Source organism: Branchiostoma lanceolatum, chromosome 8 (genome assembly GCF_035083965.1).
Source record: "Branchiostoma lanceolatum isolate klBraLanc5 chromosome 8, klBraLanc5.hap2, whole genome shotgun sequence".
NCBI classification, from domain to species: domain Eukaryota; kingdom Metazoa; phylum Chordata; class Leptocardii; order Amphioxiformes; family Branchiostomatidae; genus Branchiostoma; species Branchiostoma lanceolatum.
The window spans coordinates 19065621-19081840 of NC_089729.1; the positions used below are offsets into that span (position 1 = coordinate 19065621).

The window sequence follows — 16220 nt, forward strand, 5'->3', positions numbered from 1 at the left end:
TATCATTGGCTGAAAATACAAAATGGCGATCCGTGTCGTCACAATTCAAGATGGCGGCCAACACACAACCCGGCGGATACTAGATAGGTTTCGCTACGCAAACCTGTAACTATACCATGATACATGTAACTATGTGGTTTTCATTTCGGACAACATTGACAAACACAAGAAGCAGCAGCATAATCCACACATATGAGACTAGTTTGCTGTCATGATTAAGGCGACCTCACAATTTGATTTACTGTATTGCAGCGTCTCCTGTTGATTACTTTGAAAACTGCAGCAGTAAAAGTACATATTACACAAAAGAATCAACACTTATAATACAAAAAAATCCTTAAATAATTGGTCTTGTAATTAGCTTGGTAAAGAAGTACATACTATAATAATTTATTTAGATATTCTAAACACTATATTTTTTTCTTCATTTAATTGGATGTTAGTAAATTCTAATTCTATACATTTTGTAAATGCTTGTATGTCAAAGTAGCTTACTTATTGATAAGCAATTGAAGGGAATTTTCTGAATTATTTTTGCAAAATTCAAAGTCCTGTCGAAGCCAAATCATGACCAGATTATTAGTCATGTTGACCTTTTCAGTTATACAAGATGTCAGTACTATTTGCGTTTTGATTTTAAGTTCACATCGTGAATATCTTGATAGAATTAGTGTCAGAAACAACCAAATGTCCGTCGAGCGTAAACATGAGTCCCTTTGGGAAGTTCAAATTGTGTTCCTCCTGTGTCAGAACGTGCCTGATAAACGTGCCGTCCCGACTGAACAGGGAAACACGATGGTTGTTATTTTCAGCCACTATTATGTTGTCCTCCCTGTCCGTGATGACACAGAAGGGGTAGTCCAGCTGACCGGGTCCCGAGCCACGTGACCCGCACGTGATGAGATAACGTCCGGTGGCGTCAAATATCTTCAAGTTGTGGTTGTAACAGTCACTGATGATGATTTGGTTGCTGCTGTTGACAGCCACACGTAGGGAGGAACTTGACTGACGCCCATCTTCACATTTTTCCCCGAACGTCAGAATGGCGTCACCATTGGGACTAAGTATAAACACTTGGTACCCAATAGTCACGATGATGCGTCCCAAACCGTCAACAGCGACACCTTCCGTTTTTCTGTTTTTCTCTACAGCACCCGTCACTTGAATGACACCTGACTCCTTCCCCTGTTTGTCCAGTACGTGAATTTTGTGTCCGTCTCCAGTCACCAACAGCTCGCCGTTTGGCATAACCGCCACACACCACGGCGTAAACCTAAAATGTACCCTTTCCAAGTAGCCAACTTCGTCAAGAAATTGCAGACGTTTTGTGCTTGTATCCGTCACTACAATGTCTCCATCTGCAGTGACAGCAAGTGATGTAAGGTAGTTGAATGGTTCCTCTTCAAGTTCGTAGTCTCCAACGGTTTTCAGAAATTTAGGAGATCCGCCGCAAGTACCGACCGCCAAGTTTGGCCTAACAGATGACTGTGTATTTGACCTTAACATTTTTGTTTCTTTAATCTCTCCAATAAGTTTTGCAATATCCTGCTCCAATTTACCAGCCGGTGGGTCAAAGTTCAAGATCGTTAAACTATTAATCAGTTCAACCCTCTGGGTATCCTTTTTGTCCGCGGTTTGCTCCATCCGTGCGGTCAGTTCTCCGGCCACCGACATGACCTCCGCTGGACTCCCGTACTCCAACACATGGTCCGTGAACTGGACACAGCTCCTGGCTGAGGCCAGGTTCATCTCAGCTGCCTCCATGGCGGCTTCCATCTTTTTCTCTCGAGCAGCATTCATGGCGCGAAGCTGACTGATTTTCTCACTTTTGACTTTCTCAACGGCCTCTATAATAGCCTTTGCCTGCTTGTCGATCTGTTCTTCTGTACGCTGTACCTGTAAAGGCCAGTCGTCCTTTACTGACTGCAACTCTTCTATCCACTTCTTATGTAGGTCTGCTGTGTTCTTGACTGTCGGCAGTTTTGCCTTGATCTTCGCTCTCTCCCTCTCGACCACAGTCTCTATTTCCATATACTGGTGATCTTTGTGCGCCGTGACCACACAGTGCAGACAGATGACCCGGTGACAGGTGTCACAGTAGAACTTGTTAATTTCATTGTGATCCTCACACTTGGAGGTCTCCCTTGCTCGAAGCTCAGCAGCAAATCGGCCAGATTGCAGATCTTGAATCGTTACAACTTTGTGGGACTTACTTACTTTCAGCCCACGGTGCGTGTCGTTACATACCTGACACAGGTAGTCGGTGAGTAGACTTCGGCAGTGTTGCCTCTGTTACAGACCGTACAGGGTACTCCATTTGCCCGTGGCTTCGATGCTTCTCCCTTTCTTTTCGGCTGTTGTTGTAGAATGTCGTGTAATTTGCCAACGAGGAAGTTGGACTTCAGCCCTTGGACGCCATTTTCTGGGAGGGGCACGTCCTGTCGGCACGTCGGACATGAGATTTTTCCTACCGGCTCTGTGGCCAGGAGCCTCTCCAAACACGGCTGGCAGAAGGTGTGAAGACACGGCAGCACCTTAGGCTGCCTAAAGTCCTCCAAACAGATCTGGCAGACGAGAAATTCCTCTGTGATTTCGCTAAATGCGTTGGACGCCATATTCACTCAGTGGTGTTTGCATGCAGAACAAAGGCTGCCTTTTGTGCACTTTGTTGACATAAACTGGTTACGTCATCGTATGACTATGCAAGTTCAGTGCTGGCGAGGTCATGCAGAGACTTACGGCAATACACGAAGGACACATTTACGATCTGAGGTCTGTTGAGAATTTCAAAACAAAATTTAAGAAATAAAAGCCGCTGTCATGAAAAACGCAAGTATTAGATATAGGTGCTACACATACAAGAGAATGGATGCCAGTGTTGGCTGTTATATTTACCATTTAAGACCAATTGATGATAACAGAATTCACCCCAGCATGGACATGGCGCTTCTTTACATCTAAGTATCCTGATTGTCAAAGAGGGATTTTTTTTAGGTTCTGAGCGTTCTAGGGTCCATTTTTTTGTTTATATAACATTGCATTATGCTGTATAAATAATGGTTCATCCGACGTGATTGTAAACACAAGCTTCTGAATCAATAGATGAGGTCTTCAAACAGCCCTGCAAAATGAGTTACCTGCGCCCACTGAAACTGAGAGAACAAAGATCTTAGTTTCGCCGTGGGACGTCCCATTTTCTGTGTTTAGGTTAAGGGTGGTTGTACAGACATTTATAGATGATAATGTACAGCCGTTTGCTTGTTTGTTATCTTCGCCGAGTTCTTGTACTCGGAGAAGATTATGTTTTCGGTTAAAAAATCTGTTCAGTGGGTCTGTATGTATGTCAGGAGCATAACTCAAGAAAGCTTCAATGAATCTTTATGATTTTTGGTATGTGTGTAGTGGTTGTACAAAGAAAGGTCAAGTTCGTAATTGGTTTACCTTGCGTTTTTCAACGGTACTGCAGCGGACTTTGCATTTTTGTGTGTTTGTATGTAGGCAAAAAAGTGACGGAAACTTTGATGGATCTAAATGTTTTTTTGCAGGTGTGTAGATGTTGTTGACACAGAGGTCAAGTTCAAAAATAATTCCCCTGGCATTTTCCGTTGGTACTGCAGTGGGCTTTGTGTGGATGTGTATTTGTATGTCGCCAGCATAACTCAAGAAGCTGTTGATGGATCTGTATGATATTCAGTGGATGGGTAGGGTTTACAGAAAGGAAGGTCAAGTTCGATAATGGGCCTTCTAGCGGGTACCTAAGGTACTGCAGTGGAACTTCAAAATTTAGGGGCATATTTTCTGAAAGTGCTATGGTCATGATTTTTGTGTGGTAGATAGTTCATGCCACAGAAAGTAAGTTCTATAAATTTGTGCCCCCTAGCAGCATGTTTAGAACTTCAGTGGGTGTTTTTGTTTTGACATTCGGACATGAATAACTTGAGAAGGGGTCGACAGATCGTCGTGATGTTTGTTATGTAGAGAGCTCAGATGGTGCTTTACATCATCAATGACTAACTATGCAAATCAGGAGATAACTTGCATAATTAGTAAGGAAAGTTTGTTAACCCACTGTATTTCATTATGGGACATGGGACAGTGTCAGGTGATGTAAACAGATGGCCTTGCATAAACGCACATGTAGGTCAAATAAATAAACAGATGGGGCACCCACTATTCTCCGAGCAGAGGTGTGGGTCCAGCTGGTTTTTAACGTGTTCAGTTCAGGCATTTTTGTTCAACACGGTTGCATAACTAAAAGGGGACAAAATAGAAAGCCTGACAAAAACACCTAAAACACGTCAAAAACCAGTCAGACCCACTCCAATGCTTGGAGAGTACACTGCACCAAAACTGCACCACTGCTAGGTGCGGAAAAGTCACATGTACTATGTCTTTCAAATGTGTATGATATGGAATAAAGATTTTTCTATTCATATATATTGACTGTGTACGACCATTTCATCATCACTTTCAACTTACAACACTGCAATATCGAACCTTTGTGGCCCATATAATATCAACATACTCTTATTTTTTCATGACCAGTTATTACACATATCAGCACACTCTACACATACACCAGTCCTGTACCACCAAATGATTTTGATCCTATCTAGACTGGACTCATTCGCCCCATCATAACTTCCAAATGGTATGGTGCATGATCAAATTTGCAGTGGTGATAAGCATGTAAATATCAATCACTCTCCATGATAAGCCTTGATTATTTGGCGAAGATAATGTGTTCGTGGAACTCTAGTTGAAATATAGAATATCCCGAAGACTTTAGATTTTGATTGTAATGATTGTTATAAATCTACTTTAATTATCATCAATACTCTGACTTTAGAAGAGGTATTCAAAATGTTGAAAAAAGACATGACAACATGACAATTGAAAACAACACCAAGGTGTACGGTTTTGATTCCGGACGACATTGAAAAAATACTATAATCAGCAGCAAAATTGAAACAGATGAGACTAGTTTGTAGTCACTATGAGTATGAAGGCGAACATAGAAGTCAATTAACTGTATTGCAGCGTCTCCTTTTGGTTATTCTGAAAACTGCAGTAAAAGTAATAAACTGGTTTTGCGAGGAATTGTAAACGTTGCATGCTTGAGCCACATATTCTATAGATTGATTAAATCTGAATCGGGGCACCATGTGTATTTATCCAGATTTACATCTGTCAGAAGCGTCTAAAAGAACATGCAAGAACATAAAAGTACATGAAAGTAGTTATAAACAGGGTGATGATGTTGGCCTGTGTAACGAACTCACACAAAGCAAATGAAATACGTCTCATCGTCCTAGACAGTTTCGTTTTGTGATTGTATTAGAGAACGCGGTTTATTCATAACTGCAAACATGTCGCCACAAAGTGTAGTAGGAAGAAACCACACACACATCAAATCTAATCATTAGTGTTTACAGGCTTAACAAACAGTTCTTTTTCGTTCCATTATGTTTTTCTGGCGTAGGGATCTAAAAAAAAAAAAGACAACACTATGCGCTTGGGCCTGGCTCGTTGAAGCACTTTATAAGCGTGGTCGCACTCTCGCAGATTAGGGCTCCCACGGCATCTAAACACAATTGAGTGACAGTGAGAATGTTGTCAACTGGTGTTACTTATATAGCAGCATCGGTGGTTCAGTGGTAGAATTCTCGCCTGCCACGCGGGAGGCCCGGGTTCGATTCCCGGCCGATGCAAATTGTTTTGCCTCGTTGTTAGACGTCTTATCTATCTTACAAACATCTGCTTGAAGATACATTGTGCAGCTGTTTACGTCTCAGGGGCCTTCCCCCTTGGCACTGCGCATGCGTTCACCATTTCGAATACGTATATTATAAATAAAGAAGTGTGAGCTGTCCGGTTGACTGTTGAGAATTCATACAGGTGAGAAACCATACAGATGTGATCTGTGTGACTATTCAGCCTCGAAGAAATGCCATTCAGACAGGCATAAGGCACACTGGCAAAAAAAAAAACCCATAAGTGTGACCACTGCGACTATTCTTGTGCACGGAAAAGTCATTTGAAGTCCGCCGGAAAAGTCATTTAGACAGACACATCGCCGAGCACACGGATAAGAAACCCTACAAGTGTGGATAGTGTGGACAGGTCTAGCCTTTCCCGACATAAGAAAAATCACTCAGATGAGAAACCCTTTAAATGAGCAAATGTGACCAATGCAACTATTCTGCATTTTACGAAATCAATTTAGTCCGCCACATGCCCAGATACACAGATGAGAAATCCTACGTGTGTGGAGAGTGCGGATTTTAGGACGGCTAGCAGGTCTAGCTAGTCCTTCCCTAAAAACATTGTGAAGAAGCATACTGGGAATAAAGTATAACAAATGCGACTATTCTACTGCTCGGAAAAGCAATCTAGATCAACACATGACAAACCAGACCAGTGCAACTATTCTGCTGCACGGAAAGGTGATGTAGATCAATACAAGGTTGAACATATGGATGAGAAACCCTATGGGTGCTGGGAATGAAGGCACAGAACGGCTCGAGAGTATATGATCTTGTCCAACATATGGAATTGCACCATGAAAAATATTATAATTTCTAGCTTGTACGGTATCTATGAGTGTTATTGTACATTGTGCTGAGTTTGTGATGTACTAGTAAGGTTTGTTTTGTGATATACATGTTTACATTTTGAAACTTTCGGTAATGGAAATGCAAACTTTAATTATCAACAGTCACAAGGAGTACGTAGTTAAGAGGTTTGAAATGTTCAAAAAGGGCACGCTCTGGGATGGGTTTCCGAAATCTGCAGTACACTGAAACTCCAACAGCAAGCCAAAGCACCCATGCGACACATATGGTACAGTTGGTCATTTGCAGTTTCATTTGGGTAATCAGGTATACATTTTTGACCTTTCACCGCCGGAGGCACCGGCAAGTGATTTCGTTTGTCCGCCATCTTGACCAGCGACACTACTATATCTTCTGTAAATATAAGACTATTTCAAGACAATTCAGCGCTCTGTCGATCCTACAACTATAGCAAAACACAGGTAAGATATCAGCGAACTATTAACGTTCACAGATTGTCGCTAGTAATAATGGCGTCTTGTGGAGGGCGTTTTTTTCTTGTATATTGTATTGTACATATAAGTACTACTACTAGTAACATAATTTTCGCTATGGCTATAGCAATACACTTCCAGCAACACGTGAGCACAAGTCACCACAGTTGAATACCTACAAAGACGTTTGACTCGTAACTGAACCAAGTGAAACCTAGCAGACCGCGTCTAGCGATATAATAGTCGTTGTATAAGGACAACAAGGAAATAGAACCCAGAGAACATTTTTATTATGGAGGAAGGGGTACTAGTAGGGGCATGAGTCGTAAGTGTGACTTTATGAGCGCTTGAACCATAAATCTGAAGTTCATGTATTTATAAATTTACATCCTTGCATTACGTTTTAAGGAGCCTGAGTCCATAGGTGTGATTGTTGAAGTTGAATCCGTGGCTCAGTCAGTTTCAATAATAACAATTGAACAATGAACACAGCCATACAAGATTCTACTCTACTCTACTCTACTCTACTCTACTCTACTCTACTCTACTCTACTCTACTCTACTCTACTCTACTCTACCTCTACCTCTACCTCTACTCTACCTTTACACTACTAGTACAGTACATACAAAATGTAGATACACTACCTCTAACCTACTCTACTGTACCATACTAGTACTATACTATACTATTATTTTCCTATACACATACATGCTTAGATTTAGAATAGTAAACCTACATTTTAGCAATTTGGGATACAAGGTAAATTTGTGGCAGACTTTGACATCAACATTGTCTGTAATGTTTGAGTATATAGTAGGCTAGAATTTTCAATTTTTCTAAATATTTTATTTCTGTTGTTAGAAATGGACGAGACAAGCTGTGAGATTCCTGTCGACGAGCTGCCACCAGGGATGCCAGGGAACGAGACCAACAGCAACAAGGACTCTGCAACAGACACAGAAAAACAGCAAGATAAGGATGAGGACATGCCATGTGAGGAAACATGTGGGGTAAACTCTGACCATCTTCCTGCATATGTACAGAGTCAAACAGAGGAGACGGACAGGCTTGCGGTAAAATGCACCGTAGACAAGAGCTACACATGTGCGGAGCATGACTACATGACGTATAAAAAGTCCATCATACCAATGCATATGAGAAAACATACAGTTGGAAAAACATACGAACCTAACCAGTGTGATTATCCTGCTGCAAGGATAGACCAACACACGCCAAAACACGTTGGTAAAGAGCCTTACACGTCTGAGGAATGGGAGCACAGAACAGTTAGTACGCCTCTCATATCCCAACGTGTGGGGAAACATACGGAGAATCATGAAAACCCTCACAGCTGTGATCATTGTGACTTCTCTTCGAAGTGGAAATCCAGTGTTGATAATCACATGGTGAAACACCATGGAAAGAAACCCTACATGTGTGGAGACTGTGGGTTCAGAGCACCCTACAGAACTCTTCTAATCGCACATATGAGAGTACATACCGGTGAGAAACCCTTCAAGTGTGACCTGTGCGACTACTCTGCTGCGAGGAAAGGCAGCCTATACCGACACATGGTGAAACACACTGGAGAAACACCCTACAGATGTGACCATTGCGATTATTCTACTGCACGAAAATGCAGTTTAGACCGACACATGGCTAAGCACACCGACGACAAACCCTACAAGTGTGACCAGTGTGACTATACCGCTGCACAGAAGAAGTCTTTGGACCAACACATGGTCAAACACAATGGAGAGAAACCATTCATGTGTGGTCAGTGTGACTATTCTACTGTACGAATCAGTGATTTAAAACGGCACATGACTACACACACTGGAGACAAACCCTATATTTGCAAGGATTGTGGGCTCAGAATGGCCGACAAGTCTAACCTATCGAAACACATGAGGAAACATACTGGAGAAAAACCCTTCATCTGTGGGGAATGTGGGTTCAGAACAGCTCGGCGGCTTGCCTTGTCTGCACATATGACAAAACATACAGGTGTCAAGCCTTACAAATGTGACCAGTGCGACTATTCTGCTGTACAGAAAAGAGATTTTGATGCTCATATGTTAAAACATATATACACTGGCGATACCTGCGATAGCAACTGAAGTCGATGTGTCGTAGATAGCTGTAAACAATCTTAGATTGTATTTCTTAAAGGGCAAGCTCGTAAAATTGTGCCATAAAACCATTCAATGAATTCAGCTATCTTAAACTATCAGACCTGTCTTTAATGTTGACAACTGTGGCGTTCACATAGGTAGAGCTAGGCCTGGCTTATATCAGCGTTACATATGTCATGTAAACATGTCTTTGTGGTAGATCATGACAATTTGTACATATTTAGAGGGTCACGATGTGTACAAGTGAACATACAGGTAGGAAGGGGGCTATTTAACTTGAAATAAAAGGATATACGCACAGCTTTGAGTCGATATGATTTTGGTGATACGCTTTATTTGCTATGAAATAATGATAAGGCCACACCAATTTATTTTCTTGGTTAACGGAATCTTAAAAAAAATACTAGATTGGAAAATCAACATGAAAACAGAATCACAGAGGAGAGTTTGTACTTTGGTGCACACAATATCAGGGAGTGGACAGGGTCAGGTGCAAGTTTTTACCTCAGCCTTCTGTTTTCATGATTTTTTTGGTGCTAAAATAAAAAATAAAAATCCGTTAACCAAGAAATCAAATTTGTGTGGCCTAATGATATCTTTATTGCGCAACAAATGTACAAGGTACATATACAGTTTGGCTGGTACATATTACAGTTCTATATATATCTAAGGGCTAATCTACCTAATACAAAAGTGTGTAGTTTGGGTTTAGAATGGGTTCTTACGAACCTTGGAGGAATTTCTGTCGTCTAAACATTGTTTAACATATGAATGTGGAGCTGGACAACAAGGGGGGAGGGGGTTCAACAGTAGAGATAAGTGTACTGGTTCTGCAGATAATGTTTTCTTTTCTGAACACACACCTAAAAAAAACATTTGCAATTTGAGCAGTTGTATTTTATAGCAACAATATTCTGACCCCTAAGTGACAATATTCTGACCATATTCTGACCCCTAAGTGACAATATTCTGACCATATTCTGACCCCTCAGTGACCATATTCTGACCCCTAAGTGACAATATTCTGACCATATTCTAACCCCTCATTGACCATATTCTGACCCCTAAGTGACAATATTCTGACCATATTCTAACCCCTCATTGACCATATTCTGACCCCTAAGTGACCATATTCTGACCATATTCTGACCCCTAGGTACCGGGGCCCCTCCAATAAACTACAGCCATGTGCAGCATACTTAAGTATTATATACAAACTACAGCTGAGGCAATGCTAAGAAATATAGGGTTGATCTTTAAAAAATATTGGGTTTCTGGATACATTGTCAACTTAATTCAGCAACTTCAATTTCACTTGCTTTCAGTCAAAAATTGACTTCAATCTCTCATTAAAGATTTCCATTGAAACCCATTCAATTGAAAATGGTGTCCTAGCTCAAAGGAATAAGATAATTTTCAGAAATCCAATGCTGAAATTGAATATGCAATGTATGTAGTGTATAAGTGAATTGCTGTTCATTAATTTTTAGCCTCCAACGACTTTTGATATTGGATGAGGAAGTTAGGATGGCTTTGTTCCAATGTGTTGCCAGAATGAATAGTATGTAGGTAATCAGGATGGTAAATTGAACTTTGCTCTTTGACCGTTCACTCGTGACCCGTCGATACGAAGGCAAGAAAGGAGCGCACGGTCAGAGGTCAAGGTCATGTGAAGGGAAAAACCACCAGTAGAAAGCAGATAAGACGTGAATGACAACGTGAATGACAACTGTTTCCATATTGCGTATAGAATTTTCTAGTTATTATCCCCTACCTCCATGAAAAATGGAGATATTGTTTTGGGTGTGTCTGTGTGTCTGTCTGTTTGGTTGTCTGTTTGTCTGTTTGTGTTTCCGGACTACTGTAGTCAGCATAACTCAAGAACCTCTTGATGGATTATGATGATATTTGGTATGTGGGCAGGTGTTGTGAAGCCGAAATTCAATGTCGATTTTAGGCCCCCTGGTTTGTGACCTTGGTACTGCAGCAGAACTTCAATTTTTGTATCTTTTGACCTGGACGTGCTGTGGTCTTGATTTTTGGGTGGCAGATAGCTTGTGAGGTAATAAAGAAATGGCTAGGTTTGGGCCTCCTAGCAGCTTCCTCTGGAACTGCAGGGGCGTTTTCGTGAAAATCTTCTAATGAGAATAACTGAACAAAGGAACGACGGATTTCCATGATATTTAGTATGCAGGTAGCTTAGATAGAGATATATACAATGAAGTACAAATAATGCTAATTGGGACTTAATTTGCATAGCTAATGAGGAAAATCTATATTTGCAGTGTTTTCCATTATCAGACTACATGTAGCGCATGTAGTTTATGGAAAGTGGATCATCAACAGATACCAATTATGCAAAGAAATTCCTAATTTGCATAATCAATGCAAATCACCATATCTCATCTAATTGGAAAATAATAGGACTGTCAATATGATACTTAGAATGCAGGTAGCTTAGACAGAGATATACATAATGAAGTGCAAATTATGCTAATTGTGACTTGATTTGCATAGCTAATGAGGAAAATCCATATTTGCAGTGTTTTCCATTATCAGACTCAAATACATGTAACATATGTAGTTTATGGAAAGTGAAGCATCAACAGATACAAATTATGCAAAACACCATAGTTCATCTAATTGGAAAATAACTGTATAGGACTGTCAATATTGCAACATGTGCAAGTTAGATAAAGGTGTTTATGACCAAGCATATATTATGCAAATGTGTAAGTCATTTGCATTAGTAGAATTGTTCTCGGAGATATGAGGTCGTGGAACTCTTGTTTGTGTCTTAAAGGGGTTGTAGTAAGATGATATTTTATAGGGGTTTGTGGACGTGAAATGTGGAAATGTGATAGGGGAGGGGGGCCCAACCAAACTTGGACAATCATCTTGCAAGACACACTGGAGTTAAACCCTTTGTGTTTCCTTGTTTGTTAGAAATATAAGGACCTAGCCAATAACGGATATAAGAAGTAAAATCTTCTGACTCTTTTTGTTAACTTCTGGGTAATGTGTATGTTTGTTTATTTGTTTGTTAGTAACAAAAGGTCTTTGTCAGTAATAGATATTACATCTGTAATGTTAAAACGTTTTTGTTTGTTTGTGTGTGTATTAGAAACATAAGGACTTGGCGCGTAATGGATATGACAAGTGCAATTGTATGAACTCGCGAACATTCTCCATCGATATCGTTCGCAATAACTGTACAAGGTAGCAGAACACAGTTTCTGGCCTATGGGAATTTTTATAGTTAAGACCACAAAGTGACTGACATCGACGAAGATAAAATCCTAGTAGGGTACCATAGAAAATCACGACAAACAAACATGTTGAAGCTGAGGCTGCAATCTGCAAAATAACTGAAAACTATTTTTTTTTTTCAAATATGACGACCACTTTTAAATGGGGTCATGCGGGGTCATACGGAACTGCAGCCGGCTCACACAGGCAGGCAGCTGTAAAGGTCACGCGCATTTAATGAATACGCAGAATGGGCAAACTTCAGAATGTCATTCGTACGATCTAAAAGGCCACTTATTTTACTACCATACAGCAATGTTCGTACCTCGCTGGGTTTCATCGTAACGTTTGTACGTATACAGTTCAAAATTTAGGGCGCACCATTGTTTACCGCTACGTATGTAGTGTGCTGCTACCTTACCCCCCCCCCCCCCCCCCCCCTATTTGCAGACTCTCACCTAACACAAGTTACAGTCCTTGGATTGACAGTGATTGAAATCAGAGGCCATCCTACATTTTAAATGTGGAGAGAAAATAGTGTGGTTTTGATTGGCCATGTGGTGTTAGGATCAAAACCTTCACAGTTTTACCCGACTTTCTTTACTTTTATCAGGTAAAAAAAAACTATATGTAAGGACGTCCTTCAGAAGAGCTGCAAGGTTACATAATCTGTGGCCACGTCATAGATACACGTCATCGGTCCCTGACCTCAGCTGAGTCGGAGCACCAACGCGTTACATCTGCATGACTTGTTCACGTGGGAACACACCAGAACCTGCAGAACAAGCTTAAGGTTCTCACGTCCATATAGGGCACCCCGACTATACACGGGAGAGATAGGACAAATGTTAAAGAATAAATTTAACATACGTGAAAGTTTTCTACTGTCGGGAGGGGGTCTGATGTTATGATTGTGACAGTTTGTTGTTTTTTCTGGTCATTCCCGTGTCAGACATCAATTAATTACTTTTACTTGAATGAGTCTATGTGACACGATCTGTGCCAACGGTAAACTAGTATCTCTTACATGAGGGTCTGTATGGGGAGGGCCTGGCAACGCGTAACGGAAAATTTTAGAAAGGTCAGCAACCATTAATGATAAATTGACTAGCATATTCCTTTAAATGCTACAATAGATTGGGATATTTCAATCGGAAAAAAAAGTTTAACCTTGAATTACAGTGGAGCGGCGGGGCTACGATTAACAGTAATTCTTAATACATATGTAGCTCGCTACGCCTCATGCAGACCCTCTTGATTAGTTCCCACCAATGTGTTCTGGTGTGGTCACATTCGTCGTAGCTATAGGTCGTGTACGATTTTGACGTGCAATTTTCCAGCAGGCTGTGCCAAAAAATAACAGCCGACACGGCACTTTTTTTTTCATTACAAGACAGCTTAACTTTGCGGGATACAATATTGTACAGTTATCCCAAGAATGCCCATAGTTTGCAATCGTACGACGATGGTGCGACGCATGTGACCACGTCCTTACTTGCAAGTTTCTTCAGCTAATCCATAATTTAAGGTCCATGTTTCCTAAGAGGTTCGGGTTGCGCCATGACTTGTGTGGTCTTCCTCGTGGCCCTCGCCCAAAGTTTGCCAACCAGTTCTACGTAGACGACAGCCGGGCATTCTGCCAGCGTGGCCGTTATGTAACAGTCCACCCACTGATATTTCAGGTTTGGTGGGTCGCGTTTGAAAAGTGTTTACTCCGTCGGACTGTAGTGTCTCTAAGATTGTCGTCCGTTTTCTCAGTCAGGTAAGAAGTTTACGCAATACAACTTTTAGATCCTTATATAACAGTCACAGTGTTGCTTGTCATTGTGTACATGGTGTACTTAATTCAAAGCTACTTTTCCGTGAGAACGTTATGTAGTTTAGCATGTAATATGTTAGAAGTACGACGTATCATCTCATGCTATTATGTCATTTTCCATGCCATATCGGAGCTGTTTTTCTGCTGGACACTTAGTCGTGTATTTACATAACAGATATGTTTATATGGCATGTTTAGATAATCCTTTTTCAATGTATAGGATATTTGCTTTGCGTATTCTGTGGGCATTTTTTACTTAAAGTTTACGAGAGATTACTGGTATCCATATGTGGGCTTTTCTTCGGAACAATTTGCGTTGATTTTGATAAACAAGATTTCTTCGAAATTGGTGGTGTTATTTTTGATAAATAGGAGATCAGAAATGTAGAAAATTTGTTTGTTACTACGTAATGATTCGATGAACGGTTTGCGAGTTCTATTCCCACGGTCTTTGATCCAATATGCCCCCAGCGAATAGATAATTGGCTAATTAGGGATGTTAGTGTAATTATCCAATCATTTTGAGTGATTAACCCGAGGTGTTTGACCTTTCTTCGCAAGCCTGGAAACCATACCATCGGAAGCTCCCCGGTATCTCTTCGGCGCTAGGAGTGATTCCCGCCCGCCCACTCAGTTTAACCCGCTCGGGGTGGGTTTACAGGCTTGGCTTTAATTAGCTCGCGCCCTACGTTGGCGGCGAAAATCTCTATGGCAGCTAAATAGACAGGCTGCGAAACTCTCTATGGCAGCTAAGTAGACGGGATGACAGGAACGAGAAATATAGCAGACTGGCCGGTAAAACACCCCTAAGCCGACTCGTAGAGACTGGGGCCAGGCTATTCTTCGGGGAACCGTGGGCTAATTTGTTATTCTGTGTGTTGCCAAAAAATATATCCCCAGCTTTTACATTTACTTCAGTCCCGCTCACGCTGTATTTCCGAATCTTTTCAGGGATGTTTCGGGTGCTGAATAAATGAATGAATGAAATATTAATGGAAAGACGAGTGGTAGAGGGAGCCAAAAGGAACAATTATCTATCAAAGACCTTGAAAGTTTTGGATTCATAAAGCATGATTAACGGGGGAGGGGGGCATTGGGACGGAAAAGACAAAAATTGTACTCTGTTAACATTTGGAAGCCTCTATTGCTTATTGTTGTTATTAAATCGATATGTGTCATTCTATGAGAATGGTGTCTTGGAGACAGTCCTGCTACTAAAGTAATGATCCAACCATTAGTAATGATCCAACCATTTGTAAATACGCTGAATTTATTGCAACATTGCGGTTTCTATAACATAGAACTGTATTTGATGGTGGCTGCGCAAGTCGTGTATAGTTTGGCCATCTACGTATAAAAGTGTGTTTTGTATCAAAATGAAGTATACGACGACCTATTGGAAAAATCACATTGCTGTATATATGACGTTGCCTCGAACGATAGTAACAACATAAACCAAGGAGGTTATATAGACCAATAGACATGGGTCATTAACTAGCCAGATGACCTTCGACCGTGCGAGGTCAAGGACAATAATTTAATTATGACCTGAAACGGATGCTCTCTTTGTAAGACCCCTTCTCATGGCAAAAAGGCAAAACGAAGAATGCTATCACCCCCATGACCCCTTTATTTCAAGGGCTGGGTGTACATTTTGTAGCAGGTGGATGTGAAAAGTTCAACTTTTCTGACCCAAGGTCGAAGAGTATACCGGAAAAAATCTCAAACCAGTGGAAGTTGATGAAGACTTACGGAAGGCTTGACGATAGGAGATATCTCAGTGTAAATAGCACAATACGAACTGATAATGTGGCCGCATTGTATTGTTAAATCAAAGAAAAGCTTTCTTTGACAAAAAACCTGATATAAATCTGAGAAAAGAGTGAGAGACGGAAGGAGACAGATAAAGAAGAGCGAAACAAATTTTTACTAAGTAATAGTCTGAGAGGATAACTTGTGTTTCAAATC

General features: G+C 40.9%; 2 protein-coding genes and 1 non-coding gene across 3 annotated transcripts; 2 read left to right on the forward strand and 1 right to left on the reverse strand.

Moving 5' to 3' along the window:
• Window positions 1-642: 642 nt before the first annotated feature.
• Window positions 643-2615, reverse strand: LOC136439550 (tripartite motif-containing protein 2-like). The gene is made up of 2 exons (XM_066434970.1): window positions 2306-2615; window positions 643-2183 (listed from the first exon to the last, which is right to left on the reverse strand). Exons 1-2 carry the CDS (start codon window positions 2613-2615, stop codon window positions 643-645), a joined length of 1851 nt encoding a protein of 616 aa, XP_066291067.1.
• A 3025-nt stretch (window positions 2616-5640) lies between these two features.
• Window positions 5641-5711, forward strand: Trnag-gcc (transfer RNA glycine (anticodon GCC)). The gene has a single exon. It is a non-coding gene; the product is annotated as a tRNA-Gly (tRNA).
• Window positions 5712-6866: 1155 nt separating this feature from the next.
• LOC136440775 (gastrula zinc finger protein XlCGF57.1-like) lies at window positions 6867-9465 on the forward strand. Its single transcript, XM_066436884.1, has 2 exons — window positions 6867-7036; window positions 7911-9465. The coding sequence occupies exon 2, from the start codon at window positions 7913-7915 to the stop codon at window positions 9167-9169; it is 1257 nt and encodes a 418-aa protein (XP_066292981.1). The 5' UTR covers window positions 6867-7036; window positions 7911-7912; the 3' UTR covers window positions 9170-9465.
• Window positions 9466-16220: the final 6755 nt, after the last annotated feature.

Coding starts and splice junctions, on each gene's coding strand:
- LOC136439550 (XM_066434970.1), bottom strand. CDS start 2,615: ATGGCGTCCAACGCATTTAGCGAAATCACAGAGGAATTTCTCGTCTGC. Junction 2,184..2,305: donor ACGGGCAAATGGAGTACCCT/GTACGGTCTGTA, acceptor TAACGATTCAAG/ATCTGCAATCTGGCCGATTT.
- LOC136440775 (XM_066436884.1), top strand. CDS start 7,913: ATGGACGAGACAAGCTGTGAGATTCCTGTCGACGAGCTGCCACCAGGG.